At 36.2% G+C, this 20,306-nt stretch overlaps 2 protein-coding genes across 3 annotated transcripts; one reads left to right on the top strand and one right to left on the bottom strand.

The window, feature by feature from the left end:
* The first annotated feature begins 303 nt into the window (after nucleotides 1-303).
* LOC109241713 (methylenetetrahydrofolate reductase 2-like) lies at nucleotides 304-7,303 on the top strand. The gene is made up of 11 exons (XM_019408480.1): nucleotides 304-846; nucleotides 2,353-2,413; nucleotides 2,563-2,645; nucleotides 2,812-2,985; nucleotides 3,263-3,436; nucleotides 3,536-3,636; nucleotides 3,719-3,830; nucleotides 4,344-4,424; nucleotides 4,509-4,686; nucleotides 5,948-6,282; nucleotides 7,001-7,303. The coding sequence occupies exons 1-11, from the start codon at nucleotides 442-444 to the stop codon at nucleotides 7,082-7,084; spliced, it is 1,788 nt and encodes a 595-aa protein (XP_019264025.1). The 5' UTR covers nucleotides 304-441; the 3' UTR covers nucleotides 7,085-7,303.
* Nucleotides 7,304-8,049: 746 nt separating this feature from the next.
* On the bottom strand, nucleotides 8,050-14,171 carry LOC109241712 (uncharacterized protein At4g37920, chloroplastic-like). 2 transcript variants are annotated; one of them, XM_019408479.1, is made up of 7 exons: nucleotides 14,024-14,169; nucleotides 12,415-12,599; nucleotides 11,319-11,725; nucleotides 10,707-10,875; nucleotides 9,987-10,231; nucleotides 8,893-9,080; nucleotides 8,050-8,673 (listed from the first exon to the last, which is right to left on the bottom strand). In XM_019408479.1, the coding sequence occupies exons 2-7, from the start codon at nucleotides 12,569-12,571 to the stop codon at nucleotides 8,514-8,516; spliced, it is 1,326 nt and encodes a 441-aa protein (XP_019264024.1). In that variant the 5' UTR covers nucleotides 12,572-12,599; nucleotides 14,024-14,169; the 3' UTR covers nucleotides 8,050-8,513. The 2 variants fall into 2 exon arrangements, 1 of the variants encoding a protein (XP_019264024.1); XR_002070275.1 differs by lacking the exon at nucleotides 8,050-8,673 and adding an exon at nucleotides 9,174-9,381 and having other exon boundaries at nucleotides 8,991-9,080; nucleotides 14,024-14,171.
* Nucleotides 14,172-20,306: the final 6,135 nt, after the last annotated feature.

The raw sequence follows: 20,306 nt of genomic DNA, 5'->3' as shown, positions 1-20,306 counted from the left end.
AAAGAAATTAAATATCTAACACTAATTAGCCGTTAGAAGTAGGGCAGGTGGGGCCATTTTATGGATAATTTCATCTTCCATGCGCCTTTAAACGAGTTAGTTTACACATTTTGCCAAAAAAGTAACGAGGGGGCTTTTAATAACTAAAGGGATATAGTTCACGAGATTTTAGGAACACTGAATAGATTAAGTAGAAAACTGACGAAAACGTGATAGTTTAGGCGATTTTAGGGTATTAACTCTTACTAATATTATTATAGTTGTAGCCCACCACTCACCAACTTCTCAATCTTTCTACTTATATATCATCCTGACGGCACTTCTTCACTTGCCTCTCTGTACCCAATTAGCAGCAGCTGCTAAAAAGCTACATTTTTTTTTAAAGATTCTTGTCAAATCTTGAACATTTTCATTCTGTTCTCAATTTTGCAACACAAAAAGATGAAGGTAATTGAGAAGATCCAAGAGGCAGCTAAAGATGAAAACAGGGTAGTATTTTCCTTTGAATTTTTCCCACCAAAGACAGAAGATGGGGTTGAAAATCTATTCGAAAGAATGGAAAGAATGGTAGCACACAATCCATCATTTTGTGATATAACATGGGGTGCAGGTGGTTCAACAGCAGATCTAACTCTTGAGATTTCTAAAAGAATGCAAAATATGGTGTGTGTTGAAACTATGATGCATTTAACATGTACAAATATGCCTGTTGAGAAAATTGATCATGCTCTTGATACTATTAAGACTAATGGTATTCAAAATGTTCTCGCTCTTCGTGGTGATCCTCCTCACGGTCAAGATAAGTTTGTTCAAGTTGAAGGTGGTTTTGCTTGTGCCCTCGATCTGGTAATTTCTCTACTTAATTCTTTTTGTTTTATTTGGGATCTAGTATCCTCGTGCCGATGGTCTAGTGTAAACAACCTCTCTATGTTCACTTTAGGGATAAGGTCCGGGTACTATCTACCCTAGACTCCACTTGTGTAACTATACTGGACTTGTTATTAGACTACTATGTACCCCACTTGTATTTGAGATCTAGTAGTCTAATATGATATTGTAGATATTGTAATTGTTGAACTTTGTAACTGTCTTATCTAAAAGTTTAAGCTGTTAAACAGAACACAGTTTTAATTACTTAATTATATTATGTCTCGACATGTACCTTCAAGTGTGGACCTGATTCATTGACTCACCATATGGAAAAATATAAGCCATTAGAGAGATCACATATTTAATTATTCAATTATATTATGTTGAAGGGAAGCCTTGGAGCAATGGTAAAGTTGTGTACGTGTGACCTATAGGTTACTGGTTCGAGTTGTGGAATCAGCCATTGATGCTCGCATCAGAGTACGCTATTATGAATTGTTGAACTATATGATCATTTCATTTAAAAGATTAAGTTGGTAGATAGAGCATACTTTTAATTACTTAATTATATTATGTCTCAACATGCGTGGACCGGATTCATGGACCCAACATATGAAAAAGTTTAAGTTGTTAGAGTGAACACACTTTTAATTACTTATTTATTCCTTGTGACCAATAGGTCACGGGTTCGAGCCGTAGAAGCAGCCATTAATGCTTGCATTAGGGTAGGCTGTCTACATCATATCCCTTGGGGTGCGGCCCTTTCCCGGACCCTGCGTGAATGCCGGATGCTTTGTACACTGGGCTGTCCTTTTTCACATGTAGGCCTGATTTTTGGACCCAACTCATTGAAATATTTTTTGCTTTTTGGGTGGCGATGAGATTTTAGCTCAGGACTTGTTGTTTGCTTGTTTTGATACCATGTTAAATTGTACAACCACCTTATCAATGTTGTAGATATTCTACCTGTTGAATTGTGTAATCATTTCATCTAAAAGTTTAAGCCATTAGTGATAGGGAAAATTTTTAGCCACTTAATTATATTATGCCTCGACACATCCCTTCACGTGTGGACCTGATTCATGGACCCAACACATCTAATGATGTTAGCGAGCACACTTTTGCAAAAAAAATGACTTACTAGCCACGGTATATCCTGACACGAACTGCAATCACAACCGATTTACTTAATTATATTATATCTTGGAAAAAAATTACAATGTGTCTCAACACGCCCCTTCACGTGTGAGCTTGATTCTAGGACCCAACTTATCGAAATACTTTTTGCTTTTTGGGGCAATGAGATTTGATCAGAGGACCTGTTACATACTTTGATACCATATTAAATTGTGCAACCACCTCGTCTAAAAGTTTTGAACTTTTTGGAGGGAGCACATTTTTAATTGCTAAAAACAGTAATTATGTTTCGCCTGGTATAATATTTTTGTGTTAGTATTAATTGATTTTCTTTTATGTTTTTAGGTAAAGCATATTCGTGCCAAGTATGGGGACTACTTTGGGATAACTGTTGCTGGTTATCCAGGTTAGCTACTAAGATCTTGGGCTTTGAGTTATTTATTTGGACAAATATGGACCATGATTTACTTATTCCACGTTAGTTTTGAAGCAAAAATGAGTTGTTTTCTGATGTTTTGTGTGCTGTTACTGACTACTAATTTGATTCTTTGTCAGAGGCACATCCTGATGTTATACCTGCTAATGGAATAGCTACACAAGAGATATATGAAAATGACCTGGCTTATCTCAAAAGAAAGGTAGTCTATTCCCAGCATTATAATTGTCATCCGATGTATGTTATTATTATTTATTATTATTTTTTTTTTGATGTATGTTATTATTAATTTGACAACAAGAGGAATATTTTAGATAGCTTTTGTTTTATTTATGAGTTTGGTACTTATGTTAACTTTTATTCTACAGGTGGATGCTGGAGCTGATCTTATCGTAACTCAACTCTTCTATGATACTGATATTTTCCTCAAATTTGTCAACGATTGCCGCCAACTTGGAATTACTTGCCCCATCGTCCCGGGTATCATGCCCATTAACAATTACAAGGGCTTCTTGCGCATGACTGGATTTTGCAAGACTAAGGTATCCCCATATTTTAGATTTTTACATCTTCTTTCCATCTGTTGCTTTTGCTGTAACACTGTGAGTCGTCTTCCTTAATTGAATATGTTAGTTGAGTTATTAGCATTTTGAATCAGTGTCTAAATGGCCATGCTTTCCTTACCTGTTGTTCTGTTTTACGTAAACGGTGTTGCTGATTAAGATGATAAGTTGATCATGTTTGATGCTTGCTTAATGGCTGATTAGCAGCTTCGGCTTCAGCTTCGTAGATACTCAGTTTTCCTTTATTATGTTGTAGATTCCAGAAGAGATAATGGCTGCGTTGGAACCTATTAAGGACAACGAGGAGGCTGTCAAAGCCTATGGAATTCACCTTGGAACAGAAATGTGCAAAAAGATTTTGGCCAGCGGCATTAAGACTTTGCATCTTTATACATTAAACATGGATAAATCAGCACTAGCCATTTTGATGGTTAATTCTCTTACCTTTTGAACTTTCTACTTTGAGATTTTCACTATTTCTAGTATATGCAAGAATTCAACACAATTGTGAGATGTCTTGGATATGCAGAATCTTGGATTAATAGAAGAGTCCCAAATTTCTAGGCCATTGCCTTGGAGACGTCCTACAAATGTTTTCCGTGTTAAAGAAGATGTTCGTCCTATATTCTGGTACGTAGAGATGTGAATTAATGTCAGAATACACCTTTTACTTTGTGATGATAATCTGATCTATCGTCGTCAATGATGGTAGGGCAAATCGTCCAAAGAGCTACATCTCAAGGACCTTAGGTTGGGATGAATATCCACATGGTAGATGGGGCAATGCTCAAAATCCATCTTACGGAGCACTTACTGACTATCAGGTAATTGCAACTTGCTCTGTTCGTATAAGAATAAATGTCGGATTAACAGAAGATACTATAGGATATCACATACCTTCTTGTGCATACCCTGAGCTATCTTTCCTTTTTTTAAAAAAAAAAATAAATTAAATATATCTTAGCGTTACATCACGAACGGCGTTTGGCCTTGGGAAGATGTGACATGGAATTTTGTTTTATCTTTTGCAGCGCTTATGTTGCTTGAGGCAAAATCAAAGTCATTTGAACTTCTAATATTGTTTGTGAAATACTGCGGGAACTGTCTAGGTTAGGCACTACTAAAAAGAAGGAAATATGTAAACTTGATTTACTTTTCTAAGTTTGTTTATAAGCTTTCTTGTCCTCCTAAATTATCCTTCCTTTTTTAGTGCTTGCATAGTCATCATTAATCCGGTCAACCAAAGTGAAGATACAATCGGCATTTTTGTGCATTTTCCTGAGGAGTTATTTTGGTACATTTGTTATCTGTAACATAGCTTCTTTTGACCTCTACAGTTCATGCGTGCACGCTCACGTGATAAGAAGCTGCAAGAGGAATGGGTTGTAACTTTGAATAGCGTGGAAGATATCTATGAGGTATGATTTTTGGATACAGTTCATTTCTTGTCAAAACCAAAGACTGGTTTCAAAGGCTTGATACTTGCATAATGTTCACATCAGAAATTTAAGGACTACTGTCTTGGGAAGCTGAGAAACTGCCCTTGGTCTGAACTAGATGGTCTTCAGCCAGAGACAAAGATCATAAACGAAAAGTTGGGTCATGTCAATACGAAAGGTTTCCTGACTATTAACAGCCAACCTGCAGTTAATGCTGAGAAGTCTGACTCTCCTTCTGTTGGTACGCACAATTCCATCATTTTTCTTCTCTTACTTTCGATTGATTGAACCTAAAGTTATTAATCAGATAGTAGATGTCTCAAAAGAGAGAGGAAAACATTTCATACAAGATTTTATACAGAAAATCGAGAGTTTTACACAAAAATATGATTCTCAACCAAAAGCATTAGTCACTAATAAGGGCAACTTGATACACGAAGCATCCCGCGATTATGCAGGGTTCGGGGAAGGACCGCACCCTAAGGGGTGTCATGTAGGCAGCCTACTCTGATGCAAGCATCGGTCACTATTACTAACTGAAATATTGTAGGACCTCCAAAAGTGTACAAAAAGTAAAACAGTTCCGCTAATATGCACTGGAATTCAACAAGGCTTAGTCCTCTCTAGTCAACTTTGTCCAATACCCTCAAATGTCTAACCCGTACATCCCGTCTGCTAGGAGTTGCATCTGTTTCACTCTTTTCTTTTTTAAGACCTTGTACAACTCTTATGGGAGCTTGTCAGGATAAAATCTGTTCATTGCTTCATCAACCAGGAAAAGAGACCAATTAACTTCTACTGAATGGTCAAAGTTCAATTTACACTATTTAATAAACGAGTCCATAAATTCTTGAGATGAGATCGCCTGTTCCCAAAATATCTTTTTGAGTTGCTAACTATCTTTGGTCTTTCGAAAACGGCCTCTCTACTCCTCCGGGTAGGGATAAGGTCTGCGCACGCACTACCCTCCCCAGACCTCACATCACTTGTGAGATTTTACTGGGTTGTTGTTGTTGTTGTAGTAGTTGCTAACTATCTTTATGTCACGTCCTGCTTAGCGCTTTTAGGATGCCTATCACCTCATCCTATAACTACATGACGAGGGATTTGATTATAGCAGCCATTTTATCACCTCATTACTTATCTACGAGCTGTACATCCTTTTAGTCAGCCTTCTTTTTATTGCAAAAACATTTTGCTTTTTCCATGACATGTATGCTGATTCTTTATAAATACATGACATGGGATTTGGTTATATAGCGTTTTTGTTTACGAGATTACAAAAGGGCAGCCCGGTGCACTAAGCTCCCGCTATGCACGGGGTTCGGGGAAGGGTCGGACCACAAGGGTCTATTTTACGCAGCTTTACCCAGCATTTCTGCAAGAGGTTGTTTCCACGGTCTGAACCTATGACCTCCTGGTCTCATGGCAGCAACTTTACCAGTTACGTCAAGGTTCTCCTTTTATTTGTTTACGAGATTATTTACTTTTTCTATCTGCAGGATGGGGTGGTCCCGGTGGATATGTTTATCAAAAGGCTTACTTGGAGTTTTTCTGTTCCGGGGAGAAGTTGAACACCCTCGTCGAAAATTGCAAGGCTTTCCCCTACCTAACATACATGGCTGTAAACAAGGAAGGAAACTGGATTTCCAACATCAGCCAAACTGACGTCAATGCGGTGACATGGGGAGTCTTCCCAGCTAAGGAAATTGTACAACCGACTGTCGTTGATCCCGCCAGTTTCATGGTATGGAAGGATGAAGCATTTGAAATCTGGTCAAGAGGATGGGCTCAATTATACCCAGAGACTGATCCATCAAGAAAATTGCTTGAACAAGTATGTATTCTTTCATACACTTGCTTTGCTGTCTCAAGTCTTTGATTTAACAATTTATAATTTTTCGTTAATCCTATGGTACTTGACCATGACCTCACTTGCAAATACTCGAGTCATTGTTTGCAAGTAGAAATTTGCCATCAGTATTTGCAAATACTACGGCGGTCTGGTGAACTAAGCTCCCGTTATGCGCGGGGTCTAGGAAAGGGCAGGACCACAAGGGTCTATTGTATGTAGCCTTACCCTGCATTACTGCAAAAGGCTGGTTCCACCGCTTGAACTCGTTACCTCCTGGTCACATGGCAGCAACTTTACCGATTATGCCAAGAATTTCAATACTTTACTAGCATTTCAAATACGCCTTACCCCGCATTACTGCAAAAGGCTGGTTCCACTGCTTGAACTCGTTACCTCCTGGTCACATGGCAGCAACTTTACCGATTATGCCAAGACTTCCTTTCAGTATTTGCAAATACTAAACTTAAGTATTTGAAATGCTAGTAAAGTATTGAAATTCTTGCTTGAAGAGTATTTCAAGTGAAATAATAGTTTTCACTCACAACACTGCAATTCTTTTTTCGAGTAAAATTTTGCGTCCAATCACGTCCATATACACTTTTTCAACTTCAACTTCAAATACTCATTTTTTCAAACTTCAACCAAATATTGTCTGAACGCCTACTGTACTGATAATATTGCTCTTTCAATTTGTTTACAGGTTCAAAGCAGTTACTACTTGGTCAGCCTTGTCGATAACGATTATATCAATGGTGATTTATTTTCCATCTTCAGGGATGTCTAAATTAAGCTACAAGACTCAGTTTCTCATCCTTTATAGTGCCATTTATAGCGCCATTTAGTCCTATGAAGTCTCATCTTGGTTTTACTGGAAGTTATTACTATTATTATTGTTCTATTACCTATTGTTCTGTAACAGGAATAATTTAAAGGGACATCTTTCCCTTCAATTTTTTTCGTCTGCAAATCTGATTTTATAAGAAAATATCGCATTAAACGGTTACACAACTCGAATGATTATGTGACACAAAAGTGTGACTTGTGTAACGCGTCATTTACATAACAAAAAGTTTAACGCGTCATGCCCACGACAGCACAAGCTATAAAATAAGTTTCTTTTCTCCTTTTTGAGAAAGAAAAAAAAAAAGAAGAAAGTTACCACGTCATGTCCTGATCAATTATGCTTCAATCCCAAACAAAATTAGCATTAATTAACTGAGACCAAACTTTCATCAAACTAAATTGTTGAGATGTAATATGTTATGCTCTCGCATATAAAATAGTTGACATCATGTAAAGTTTTCCCTGAATTTGAGGCTTTTCATGCGCCTAATTTTACAATATGAAAGATGCATACACGTCCCAAAAGCTAAATGCATAATGCGAATAATCGAAATTCGTTGACCTATGTTCATCCTTTGAGCGATCTGTTTTTCTCCTCTTTTGGTTTCTCACCTTGGTTTTTGTAATCCTTTTACAAATTTCTTTTTAGCCTTGTGTCTTTTTTTAATAAAAGATCTTTATTTGTACATATAATAGATTTGAAAATAATGCACAAGAGATTTACACGATCATTTTCTTCTATTCAAATTGTAAGTGTGCATGGAAGCCATTTCCTCCTCTTTTTCTCCGCAAAGACCATTCAACTTCACTCATTTGGCAGTTCTCTACTGTAATAAAGCATGGGAAATAAAATTTCTAAAACTTGGCTACTTTGTCTAGGAATGAATGAATAAACACTTGGACAAGTTCGTACAACTTTAAACACCATATAAATTCATTGATGATAGTGATAAACTTCATCATAAATGATACATTCGTGTACAAAAATCAGACGTAATTGAGCTTCAACAGGAAACAAGTTGAGTAGGCGAAAGGCCATCAAGTCACTGTCCCAAAATACAGAAGCTCTATCATACACAAAATTCAATGTTCTGTACAACCAACGACAACTCGTGCCTCTTCTAAACCAACGTCTAGGATATTTAAACTTTCAGGAATATCGACAAACCCGAGATAAGAACAGTTCTTCGATGTGAGGAGATTGAACCTATCAGCTTTCTGTTCAATTCTGCGATGCAATCATGTGGTCACCTCATCTGGCACTAGCAGCAGACCCATAGCTGGGACATATGCTTATGGATGTTGATGGCACGAGCTGGTGAATCTGGCACGAGCAGCAGTCCCATAGCTATTTAAAAGCAAGCAAATGCTCACATAAAGTTATCTAAGATCAACTTCTTTAATTCCTCCATTTTCTGAATTATTTTAGGGTTCATCAAATCTCTGGCTTCTTTTATGAGAGTGCCTTCTCTACTGAAATTATATGCATCCACCACTGTCCCAATCCAGTTGTATAACTGCTCTGGAGTCCTGTAAGGATCAGGGATTTATTAATAACAGTTAAAAGTGAATATGGAAAAAAAAAATGAAAGGGAAAGGCATAGCCTCCAAAATATGTAAAATTTCAGAACGATATACATCTGATAGAAGTGCTTCCACATCAAGGCAACGGGTTAAAGATACTTCATGAATGCTGTGAGAAATTCAATGTAAAGAGAATAATGATTAGATATTAGATTCAGTACATACGTGTATAAGCAATCTACATCTTTCCCTTCAAGTTCTTCTCCCGGTGTGAAAGCATCTTTCAAAGTGCACAACCGCTCCTCAGGATCCTCAATTGTGAGTAGATATTTTAGAATTCTAATTTCTTTTGGCATAAGCCTCTGAAGATTTCCTCGTGCTGTCATATACAAGTGATAAAGGACATCCTTTACCTGAAAAAAGCAAAAAAAGATTTGACAAGCCTAACCATTTGCATGTTAGAAAAATGAATTCCACATTGGCAAGGGGGAGGGGGAGTAGCCAACCTGTGCTGAGATACCAAACTTGTATAGAAATGGCATCTGGCCTTGTGAAAGTTCCATAAAAACAATAGAGATTGAAAAGCGAAGACATGTAACTTGGATAAGAACAGCCAAATGAATATTATCTTCTACAGCTACAGCTAGGTCAATCTGTCCTGAAATCCTAAGACATTAAACTACCACATCTAAGATGCAGACCCTGCTATGCTACCTGTAAAATTCCAATAGTAACTTCAACATAAAGGCATTCCAACAATAAGTTCTATTCAAATGCAAGATGATATAAGCTAGGTCACAAGAGTAAAGCAGCTTGGTGCATGAGCTCACAGAAGCTACTACCTATGCACCATCTTAAGAGTTTAAAATGGACATAAGCATTTTAGTCAACGTGAAGAATAGCAATCACTATTCCACCATACCAATTCCAGATACGATAACCTTAGCTTGTGGCACTAGGTTACTAACGTTCACATTCTTTAGCAAAATCATGCAACATTTGCTAATCATCATTTGTAGCACTATTGTATTAAATAATGAGATAAACTCCCTTTTTTTCACCTTTGCCCCGAACTTCTTTGTTTCTATAGCCTCACCAGTGGAGAGCCAAGGACACTTCAGAATTGAGAAGAAAATTTTCCAACCAAATCTCAAGTAGCTCCCAAAAAAATATTGTTGGGATATCACTAAAAATTGTGTCATTTTGAATACTATCACTTCGGTAAGCATCTCTCTTCTTAATTAAGTTAATGCTAAGACAGAAAAATTACTGCAAGAAGTGACATATGGATGTGTATCTGAAGAAAAGCATGATCTTGCCTCGTCTTTTGTCATGTCTGACTCCTTGGCTGCTGACCAGGCTTTCGTTATCATGAGCACCAGTGCTGAATCAAGTTGATTTTTCTGGGCCAGATCATCTATTTTCTTGCAAGCCACATCTACTGATGGAGAATTTATTATATCTTGGAATTTCAACTCTGCAGCATTTAACGCTTCTATACTTTCAGTTGCTGTATCATAAGCTTGCACAGCCGCCAAACACGTATTGCCTAGTTTTGCCACAGCTAATTATTAAGAAAAGGGAAGATCTTGTCAGTGAAACCTATCAACATCAGACAAACTATTATGAAAATCAAGGAAATGATGTTTGTGAACTCGTGCAGTTTAATTTTTAAATTTACAGCAAGAGAAACTTCACACTCCCAAAGTCAAAGGTTCTCCAAAGCTTCTTCTATCTCATTGTATATTATATTGTAGCATTTGCTTTCAAAGGCAAGAGAGAAATTCTTTTTAGTTGATATTTTACTCACTTTTTTCCATTGGTCCTTTGGGGTGACTTCACATGTGGCAAGGTTGTGGTAAAGAGTAAACAATTTCATATATGGGAAACAACATTTCTAGAGTGTATATTTTGCAAAAAGGAAAAGAGTGTCTTAATGCAGAAAACAAATTGAAAGTTATTAGCAGTATGACCCCCAAAAAAATATAGCAAACAGAAGAACCACATTTATTTCTTTTCCGGGCATGAGGCATATTTACCATTCTGTTCCCCTGGATCATCATAATAGGATTCTGCTACAGTGTGAAGATGAGCAAAAAACTCTTTTGTAAAATCTTTACGACGCCTGGCAACAATATCACCAACCTCGGATGGTGACCGTCTGATTACCTCAAGAAGTTCGTTATGCCTCTGAACATCATTATCAACCTACAAAAGAAAGTTACTGGTTGAAGTTCAATAGAAAACATACCAAGCTCAAACGAAATCTAGAATTTGTATCATAACATGAGAGAAATACTGTAAGAAATCCACTAATAATCCTTAAATCATCCTCAATCCTTTGACCCGTAATATGTAAATTGATCATAGAAGTTCACCTCAACCCAATGTACTGCAATTAGCAAAGACTAGACATAAAATAATTGATTATTTTGAGTATTTATGATTCAACTGAGCCCTTGCTTGGACTTCCTTAAAGAGGGACCTCATTTAAATACAACATAATAACATCTGGACTTATCATGGAGAGTTGAAACTATTCCAAAACGAGTTTGACATAATTGAGTCTCTTTGGAAAATGAAAGCAGTTACTAAGTCATGATTTGGCACGTACAGAATGAAAACTTCATGCTCGCAAAGGCGCTAGTTACCTCTCTCATCTTTCGTTGAAGCCTGAGTAGCTGGTGCTTCATTCCAGGATCACTCTCACTTTCTGCTCGATTCTGACACCGGTTATAGAAGTGGGGCCGGATAGTGTTCCATTCTTTACTAAATGCTATTAATCTTCTCCAATCAGTAGGATTGGGCTTGTCAACCAAGAAGACATCAATTAACTTGTCGCATACTCGAATCATTTTATTCTCATCCAACCATTCAGAAGGATCTTTCCTATCTTCTCCATTTTCCATATCAGTTTCTTGACTAGTAACTGAATCAGACAGCTTCACAGATGGAATTTGCTCGTTAACAGCACCATTTGGTACTGCAGTTGTATCACCCATTACAGCGGCAAGACATGACTGTCGCAACCTCAGCCCATTCAGAGATAAGAGAGAACCTAACAATTTGACAGACATCATTATTATCCAAATGGCTTCACATAACCAATAGGCAAATTCTACTACTCCCTCTATCCCATTTTATGTGAAGTTTGACTACTCACAGCGTTTAAGCTGTTAATCTGACTTATTTATTATAATATTAGTGAAAGTGGAAGGAAATTATTAAGGACTTGTTAGTTGCAAATAATCTTACATAATTTTGCAAGTTGGTGTTTCATAAGTTTAGGAAAGAATTTGAACCCAGTGGCTCGAATGTATATTTCAACTCAAATGAAGTTTTCCTAACTTCCATTCACAAATGTGCAACTCTAGCGAACCTCTTTTTTTTTTTTTTTTCAAAAATATCCGAAAACAACTTCAACTTCAGCAAAGATTTTTCAACTTCAACTTGAATTTTGTCCAAGGGAATACTAATTAAAAGTTCAAAAACTTAGTTTGATAGAAATGAATTACATCTAAGCTAAAATTTTAAAAAGGTAGATGAATTAGAGTTCTGGAAGTTATATAAAATAACATTCGTAATAGAAATTTTTACATGCATTTTTGGTACTCTTTCAATGGAATGAGTGTCAGGAGTAATTAGCTAACAGAAATCAATTGAAAAATTCTCCAAGTTGCAGGAGCACAAAAAAAATGCTAACATTTGGCAGAAATAAGTATTGGTGGTTGGAAGAAAGTTTCGTACCTACGTAATTAGCCCCGGCGAGGTGCAGTTGACGTTGTCGTTGAATTGGATATTGGATAAGCGAGAGCGGCGGAAGAGGAGAGAAGTTTCGAGAAGTAGAAGTGGACGGCCATACAGAGAAGGCATAGCAATGGCTAATACAAGCTGCTAACTCCATTTAACAATACAATCCCCAGTTCCTTTTTCTGTTAGATATTTTGGGGTTTAAATGCGAAGAATAAAAAAGAGATGAAATTGAGGAATAAGTGCAGGAGAAAGAACCAGAAAATGACCAAAATTACGGACGTCGTCTGTGGTATGTCTAAATTCATACAAATATATGTTCCTACTATTATTTATATATATATATATATATATATTTCAAGATAAAAACATATACAATTTAAAAAAGTGATTAAATATTACATCAATTAGTGAAAATATTAACTTGAACAAAAAAAGTTATTATTTGAGATAAATTGAAATATTATAAGATATAAATTAATATATAATGTAAGATCCAATTGTTAAACTATTTGAACTATAAATGAAAATTATATATAATAACAAAAATTGCAGTAAGATATATGATTTTTAGCTTCATTTAGTAATATTATTATTTATATTATCAAGCTTTAATTCAAATTAGTAAGATGTTAGCCATATGTTTGGAATGCAATACCTTGGATCTTGATGTAAAAAACTTTATTTGCTAATACAAAGATTTGAATAATTTAATTCGAAGTTCTAGAATATTTCTTATGTTAAAAAGTAAATATTCTTTGTTTTTTTAAAATCTTTTTACACGGATTTTATATTTTTTTCTACAAAGTTTAGAATTGTCTAAGTCAAAATATTATTACGTATTTTACAACAATTTTTGGGGCCTCAAAATTTTTGGGGCCTAAAACGAAGGCTTTACTAGCCTTACCCTTTGAGGCACCCATGAAGATAAGTTGTATATTTCTAAGCAAATAATATGTTTGAAGATTGCAAAGATGTAGTAAATGGTCTGATCTTAAACACAAAATAGGAAAAAAAATTGAGGAAGTAAAGAAGCTATTCTTGAATAAACAAAAGAAAGCATGGTTCAATTATAAAACATGTAATATATGACGAATAATTCAAGAGCAATAGCAAATAAATATTCAGAAAGCACTGAAATATAAATCTTACTTATGTATACATTATCCGAATTCTAGCCAAATATGAAACTATAGCGGCTCTAATTTCAACAACACAGAACTTGATTATCCGAATTCTAGCCTTAATTTTGGACGAGCTTCATAAACACCAGTTAAGGTTTATATTTCAACTAGAGAAATTGAATTTCAGTCACTAATATGCAATTCTTGAAGAAAACAAAAGAAGGTTCAAAAGGGACTATGTGAATCTGCAAAAGAGAAAAAAACATTGCAAAATAGAATCGGGATGTCAACAAAATCACAGAAAATTCAGAGATTCAATCAAAATAGAATATCCAAAAGTGAGAACAAGACACAATTAAGAGGCAAGCAAAACCTTCTAGTTTAAAAGGGGTTTTTTTAAACCCTAAACTCGAAACTGAAATTTACCATTAGAAAAGTGGAAACAAGATGGAGAATTCCAAGTATAATTTTCAAAATCTTACCCACAAAAAGATTGATTCGGCGGCTGCTTGAAGGATGAAATTTGTTTTGGGTTTAGAAGAAATAGCCTGATGTCAAGAGAGAAAAAAGAGGCGTGTATTTTTAACCTCTGGACGGAATTAAGACTCAATTAACGGTCTGACCGAACCAGACCCAACCAGACTTTTTAAAAATAAAAAAATAAATATACTTAATGGGCTAAGATCTGGATCAATCAGATTCAGACCCTCTGAGGCCTTACTCCATCACTATTTTATTTGCTTAAAATATGTACGTAGGTCTAGCAATTTATATTACCTTTTGTTTCTTCAGAATTCTAAGCGACATATATAAATATAACAGGGGGAGATACTTAGAGGCTAGAGCAATATTATATGGTTGTATGTTGCTTCAAACTAAGGGCTAAATCTATTTTAGTATAAACAATTGATGTTTATGTTTAATAGTAACATTTAATATTTGTTGCAACTGCACAAGACAAAGGTTAACATCATATACATGCAGACAAAAAGTTAATTTACTTAAATTTTTTTCTCAAACTTAAGCTCACTAGGTTCTCTTACAATTATTTTATAAGATAACACAAGTTTTTCCTGAATTATCTTATATATTTCTTTCCAAAAAAAAAAACTTTATTTGTAATGGTATTGCGGCTCTTTATAAATTTGTTTTTAATGTTATGATCCTGCCTCTTTTTTTTTTTTATCTATGGAAGAGTAATTTTTACACGTAAGAGATTTATCAGTCTAAATATATCATTTTTTTTAAATTTTAAATTATAAAGAGGCATGATATACCAATAACACAAACTTTTTTTTTAGTATGATGTTAGGATAGAGAGACAAGTAAATTGAAGAGTTAAAAAAAAAAGCGAGGTAATGTAAATATGTGCAAACAATCTTTTGTCGAAAAGTAACATAAAAGTATCAAAAATACTGGAATGTGACAATAGCGTTTGGACATAGATTTAATTGAAACCAAAAAAAGAATTTTTTTGAAGTTGTATTGAAAAATAATTTTTGGAAGTTGAAGTTGTGTTTGGACATGCATTTTATTAACCTTGTTGTTTAACCAAAAAATAGAATTTCAGTCAAAGCTTTATTTTAGAAGAACTTGGGTTACTGATAATCAAAGAAATGAGTAATAAAAATTGATTTTGCTAATAATAAGATGAATAAAGGAAAGCTAAATAAATCAGTGTATTCCAATAGCGTTTCGTGTCCTTACAAATGACCAGTCTTCTCCTTTTTATAGATATCTCTAGGATATACGTTTTGCCTTTGTCATAATTAGGCTATTATGGACAATTAAAAGCATTTAATGTTACGTTACAATGACAATCATTATAATTCAATACAGATTTTCTAACGTTTTTCAGTATTTAATGCTTATTAAATACTGTATCCGTTCTCTCTTATGCTGTCAGATTCATTCTCCTTATACGAGCACTGAGTCTTTGATTATCTGCTCGTGTCTTTGCTCGTATCTGTTGCAACTCGTGCCTCTTTGCCAATCATCATTCTTTTCTCAGCCTTCGTGTCATGACATGTCATCTTTCAATTACTTCAATATATATAAACTCAATTTTTCCCAATACAGATAGTCCCTCCACTTGCCATTTATTCACCAATTGAATATTTGGGAAGTGGACTTTATTAAAGCGGGAATATTTGCCGCCATTAACTATGGAATCGACGCTTCATTTGTCACTTCCATTTAATGCCTATTACACGTGGCATCCTTTTATTGGTTCTGCGACTTTGCAACGTCTTTTAAGGCTTTTTTACGGCTTCACCAATTACGAAGCGACAGTTCTCATTATGACTTTTCCATCATTGCACCTTTTCCTTTGACGGTTGCTTCTAAGTATAAATATAGTTTTCACCTTTGTCTTTCTCACATAAAGTTTTCTCAGAATATTCAATTCTTGTTTGCTTCTTCCTCGTACTATCATGTCTTCATCAAAACCTAACCCTAGGCGAGTCTCCATTGTTGATAACTTTCCTCCTGCCCCTAGTAGGAGCAGAAGAGGAGGCAGACTGCGTAACTTAGGGTCTTCATCTATACGTGGTTCTTTTCTTCCTTCAACTAGTTCCAGTCCCTCTTCTAGAACCAGAGGTTCTCTTTCTCAAAGATCTTCTTCTAGGGGTAAGGAGCCCTCTGAACCTCTTCGTGAACCTTCAGTGGAGGAAATAGTTCATGCGGAACTATCTTTCTATAATGATAGAGAATCCCGTAGAAATCAAGTTTCCTCTTTAGATCGTGCTGATATCTACCCGACTCAGATCATTGAAGGTCTGATTTCTTTAGTTCGTAAAGACTGCCATTGGAGTCATGACTTCCCTATTATAATTCCCAATGCGAATCAAAGAATCACCTCCTATTTAATTGGGTTTTCTTTTGTTTATACATATCCTTTCACATTAGACTTCAAACCTGCTATTGACCCTGTTATCCTCGAATTTTGTTGTTTTTCTGACGTCTGTTTAGGTCAAATTGGCCCTATAGTGTGGAGGGTTGTTGCCTGTTTGAGGCATTTGACCAACATGTCAAGCGTGCCTTTTACCTTCTCTCACCTAATTCACCTTTATTCTCCCTGACTCTTTCGCCAAGGCGTCTTTACTTTAGTAGCAAGGAGTAAAAGGGTTTTGGTTAATCCAGAAGATGACAAAGACCGTGGCTGGTACGCCAGGTTTGTTGCTTCCTCCACTGTTGGTTTAGTGGGTGATGAAAATGTTCCCTTCCCTGAGAAGTGGAATTTTGCACGTGAGTTTTTTTTAATAACTCTCTCGTACCTTTTTTCCCTTCAATTTTGATGACCATTATTTTAATTTCCCTTTTCTTTTCCAGTTACCATGGGAGTTTTTGATGAAATTCCCAATTTCCGTGGTTGGGTAGGAAAATTATTAAACACGGCCCCAATGGAGGGTAGATCTTGGAAAACTCTCTCCCAACGGTTTGGCTGGAAAGTAAAAACTCATGGTAAGAGTTTTTTTTATTAACTCTTCAGAACTTATTTTAATCCTTCTTTTTATCAGGATTTGTTGTTCGAGGTATTAGGGCTGAGGTGGTTGTAGCTTCTCAGATTTCTTTGGAAAGGGCCCAGGAGATAATTTTGGGCTCTTCATCGAAAAGAAAAGCTTCTGTCGATCAAGATTCTGAAGAAGAGGAAGACGGGAGCTCCTTGGTGAAAAGGCCACGAGCCCGTAGACGGATTGTTTCTGATGAGGAGGCCACTCCCCCTCGTTCTATTCCTCTTACCGAGTCTGTTGAAGTCCCGGTGGTGGTCCCCGACGATGATGTTCCCGCTGCTGCTCATGATTCTGTTGAGCAGCTTTTTAACCGCGGGTTTGGTGATGAAAATTTAGGTTCGATTTCTGATGAAGCACCTCTAGCTTCTTTTTCTACTCCCGTTCCTGTGATAACCCCTTTGCCGGTCGTGGCTGCTACAGTTCCTCCCCAGGCTATTTTGACTACTTCTATCGTTCCTCCTTCAACTATTCCTTCTTCAACTGTTCCTCCTTCTACGGTTCATTACACCGAGGTTGGTTCCTCAAGTAGAGGTGAGGCCATGAGACAGGTTATCATCGAAGTCCCCGCCGATGGTAATCTTTTAAGAAAATCAGGCGGGGCTGATGTGTGGTTGAAACCTCTAATCGGCCCGATCGAGAAGGCCAAGCTTGAAAGTCATAATTCTATAACTTTGATGAATGACATAATACACTCGTCATTAAAGGTATTCTTTCTTAATGATTTGTTATTCTTTTTTGTAAAACTCTTATCTTACTTCCTTTTCTTTTTCAGATCAATCTCGTGGGTACAGAAATGATGAAGAGGGTTTCTCACACGGAGCAGTTGATGCACGAGTATCAAGTTGAAGCAAATAATTGGAGGGAACAGTATGAGAGTCTTCAAATCGACATGGAAATACTAGAAGACAACAAAAGTGCCTTGGAGCAGCAGGTAAGGGCCTTGACTTCAGAGTTGGCGAATGTAAAAGCTTCCTCAAGTCAAGCAGATAAAGAGAGGATACGTCTTGAAACCTCTTTTTCCGAGCAACTCTCCAAGGCCAGTGAAGAGATCAGAGAGCTGAAGGCTCTCTTAGGTGAAAAAGAAGCATATGCTGGTGAACTAGTGCAAACTCTGACTCAAACTCAAGAAGACCTCCGGGAATCTTCTGGTAAGGTTCGCTTTTTAGAGAGTTCCCATGCTGCTCTTCAAATTTCTTACGATTCTGCCTTGGCTGAAAATGAGAAGCTAAAGAATAAAATTGCTGACTGAGAAAGAGATTACGAGATTCTTGAAGACAAAACCGCAATTGAAGTGAGTTGGGAATTTTTGAATTCTCGCCATGATACCCTTGTTGAGTTAGCCAGGAGAATTTTAATTTGGAATCTGAGTTAGCCAAAATCAAAGAAACTATTGAAAAGACTCAACAGTGCCAAGATTTTTCTTCTCCCGTGGCTGAAACCTCTGAGAACATTGAAGATGATACGGGTATGGTGAGTGCCCCAATTCCTTTGAGTCAAATTGAACCCACTCCTGCTGATGATCCTACGAGCCAAGTTGAACCCGCTTCTGCTGATGATCCTACTTCCTTCTTCTATTTCCTAGTGACAAGTTTATGATGCATGATTTTTTTTTTGGTGGTACGTGGCTGAAACCCTTGGTTTTTTTTAAGGGTTTGTTAAAAATGTTAAGTCCCCAGTCCTTTTATGGGGCATTTTGTATAAGCAACTTTTAGTTTATGGCTAAGTTCACACTTAGTCTAAACTTTTCAATATTAAGAAGTTTATTATTCGAACTTCTGTTTTGTTTATCCTTGCCTTTACATTTAAGGACTTACTGAATAACTTGCATTTTTATTTTGTAAAATGCTTTCTTTATCTCATGAATGTTTTAAATCAATCATGAATTTTATAAAAGAGGGCCCTTTTATATTCGACACTTAATGAAGAAGACGTCTCAACTTCATAATGATGTTAATATACGACAAAAGGAATAGGAATACACGTGTTTCTTGAAATAACTTTGACAAGTTTTTATTTGAACTTTGCCAAGTTTTAAATAACATTTTACATGTATTTAAATAACATCTATAACTTTTTCGTAACTGTTTTTCTTACAACAGATTTTTAAAAGAAAGAATAAAATACAAGGTTTTTATGTAATAACCCGTTTCAGTACATGTATTTTAAATACAAGGTTTTTATTTACAACCTGTTTCAGTACATTGCCTTTAACCTAACTATGGTAAGGTCTTGCTTTGGCTTTGGCTCGTGACTGACTTCATTGGCTTTTGCTCTGCACTTGACTCTTCTAATGAGTTGACTTTTCAGGCTTGAACTGTTGATTATTTCTCAATCTTCTTTGCCTTCTTTATACATTTGTCTATGTATATATCATATAGTCCCCCAAGTGTTTGAGCTTTGAAGTATGAAGTCTCGAGCACTTGACTATTCCTCTTATTTGGTCCTTTTCCTGTAAAGGAATAAAACACAGGGGACTCGGAGGTATAATTTTAGATGAAGACTGCTTAACCCGTATCAATTTCTATCAGAATAGGTGTAACCCTAGACCGTGCCTTGTAGGTCGTGATTCATCATTTAGTACGGGTTAGCTTTTTTCCTATCATCTAAAATCGTTAGTAAAATTTTAACAATTCAAAAATAGAATTTTAAAATGAGGATACCTGCCCGTGGGTACTCCCTAGAAATAGTATCTCTTTAGGTGAACAGCATTCCAGTGTGAGGGTAATATCTTGCCATCCATTGTTTGTAGTTCATATGCTCCTTTCCCCGCAATACCATGAATCTTGTAAGGTCCTTCCCAAGTTGGACTTAATTTCCCCGCATTAGCTGCCTTCGTGGATTGAAAAACTTTCTTGAGTACAAAGTCCCCAATCTTGAAGTATCTTAGTCGTGCCTTTCGATTATAATATCGTTCTATGACTTGTTTTTGTGCTGCCATTCTTATCAATGCAGCTTCCCTTCTTCCTTCAAGTAAGTCAAGGTTTATGCACATTTCTTCTCCATTAGATTCTTCTGACGCTTGCGTATATCTCGTGCTTGGTTCCCCTATCTCAACCGGAATTAAGGCTTCAGCTCCGTACACCAATGAGAATGGTGTTTCACCTGTGCTTGTTTTTGTTGTCGTGCGATATGCCCATAAAACACCAGGTAGCAATTCTGGCCAATTGCCTTTAGATTCTTCTAATCGTTTCTTCAAATTGTTGACAATGACTTTATTTGTTGATTCAGCTTGTCCATTACCCATCGGATGGTA

This window comes from Nicotiana attenuata, unplaced genomic scaffold (genome assembly GCF_001879085.1).
Source record: "Nicotiana attenuata strain UT unplaced genomic scaffold, NIATTr2, whole genome shotgun sequence".
Lineage (NCBI taxonomy): Eukaryota > Viridiplantae > Streptophyta > Magnoliopsida > Solanales > Solanaceae > Nicotiana > Nicotiana attenuata.
This window is presented reverse-complemented; position numbering and strand designations above follow the sequence as displayed.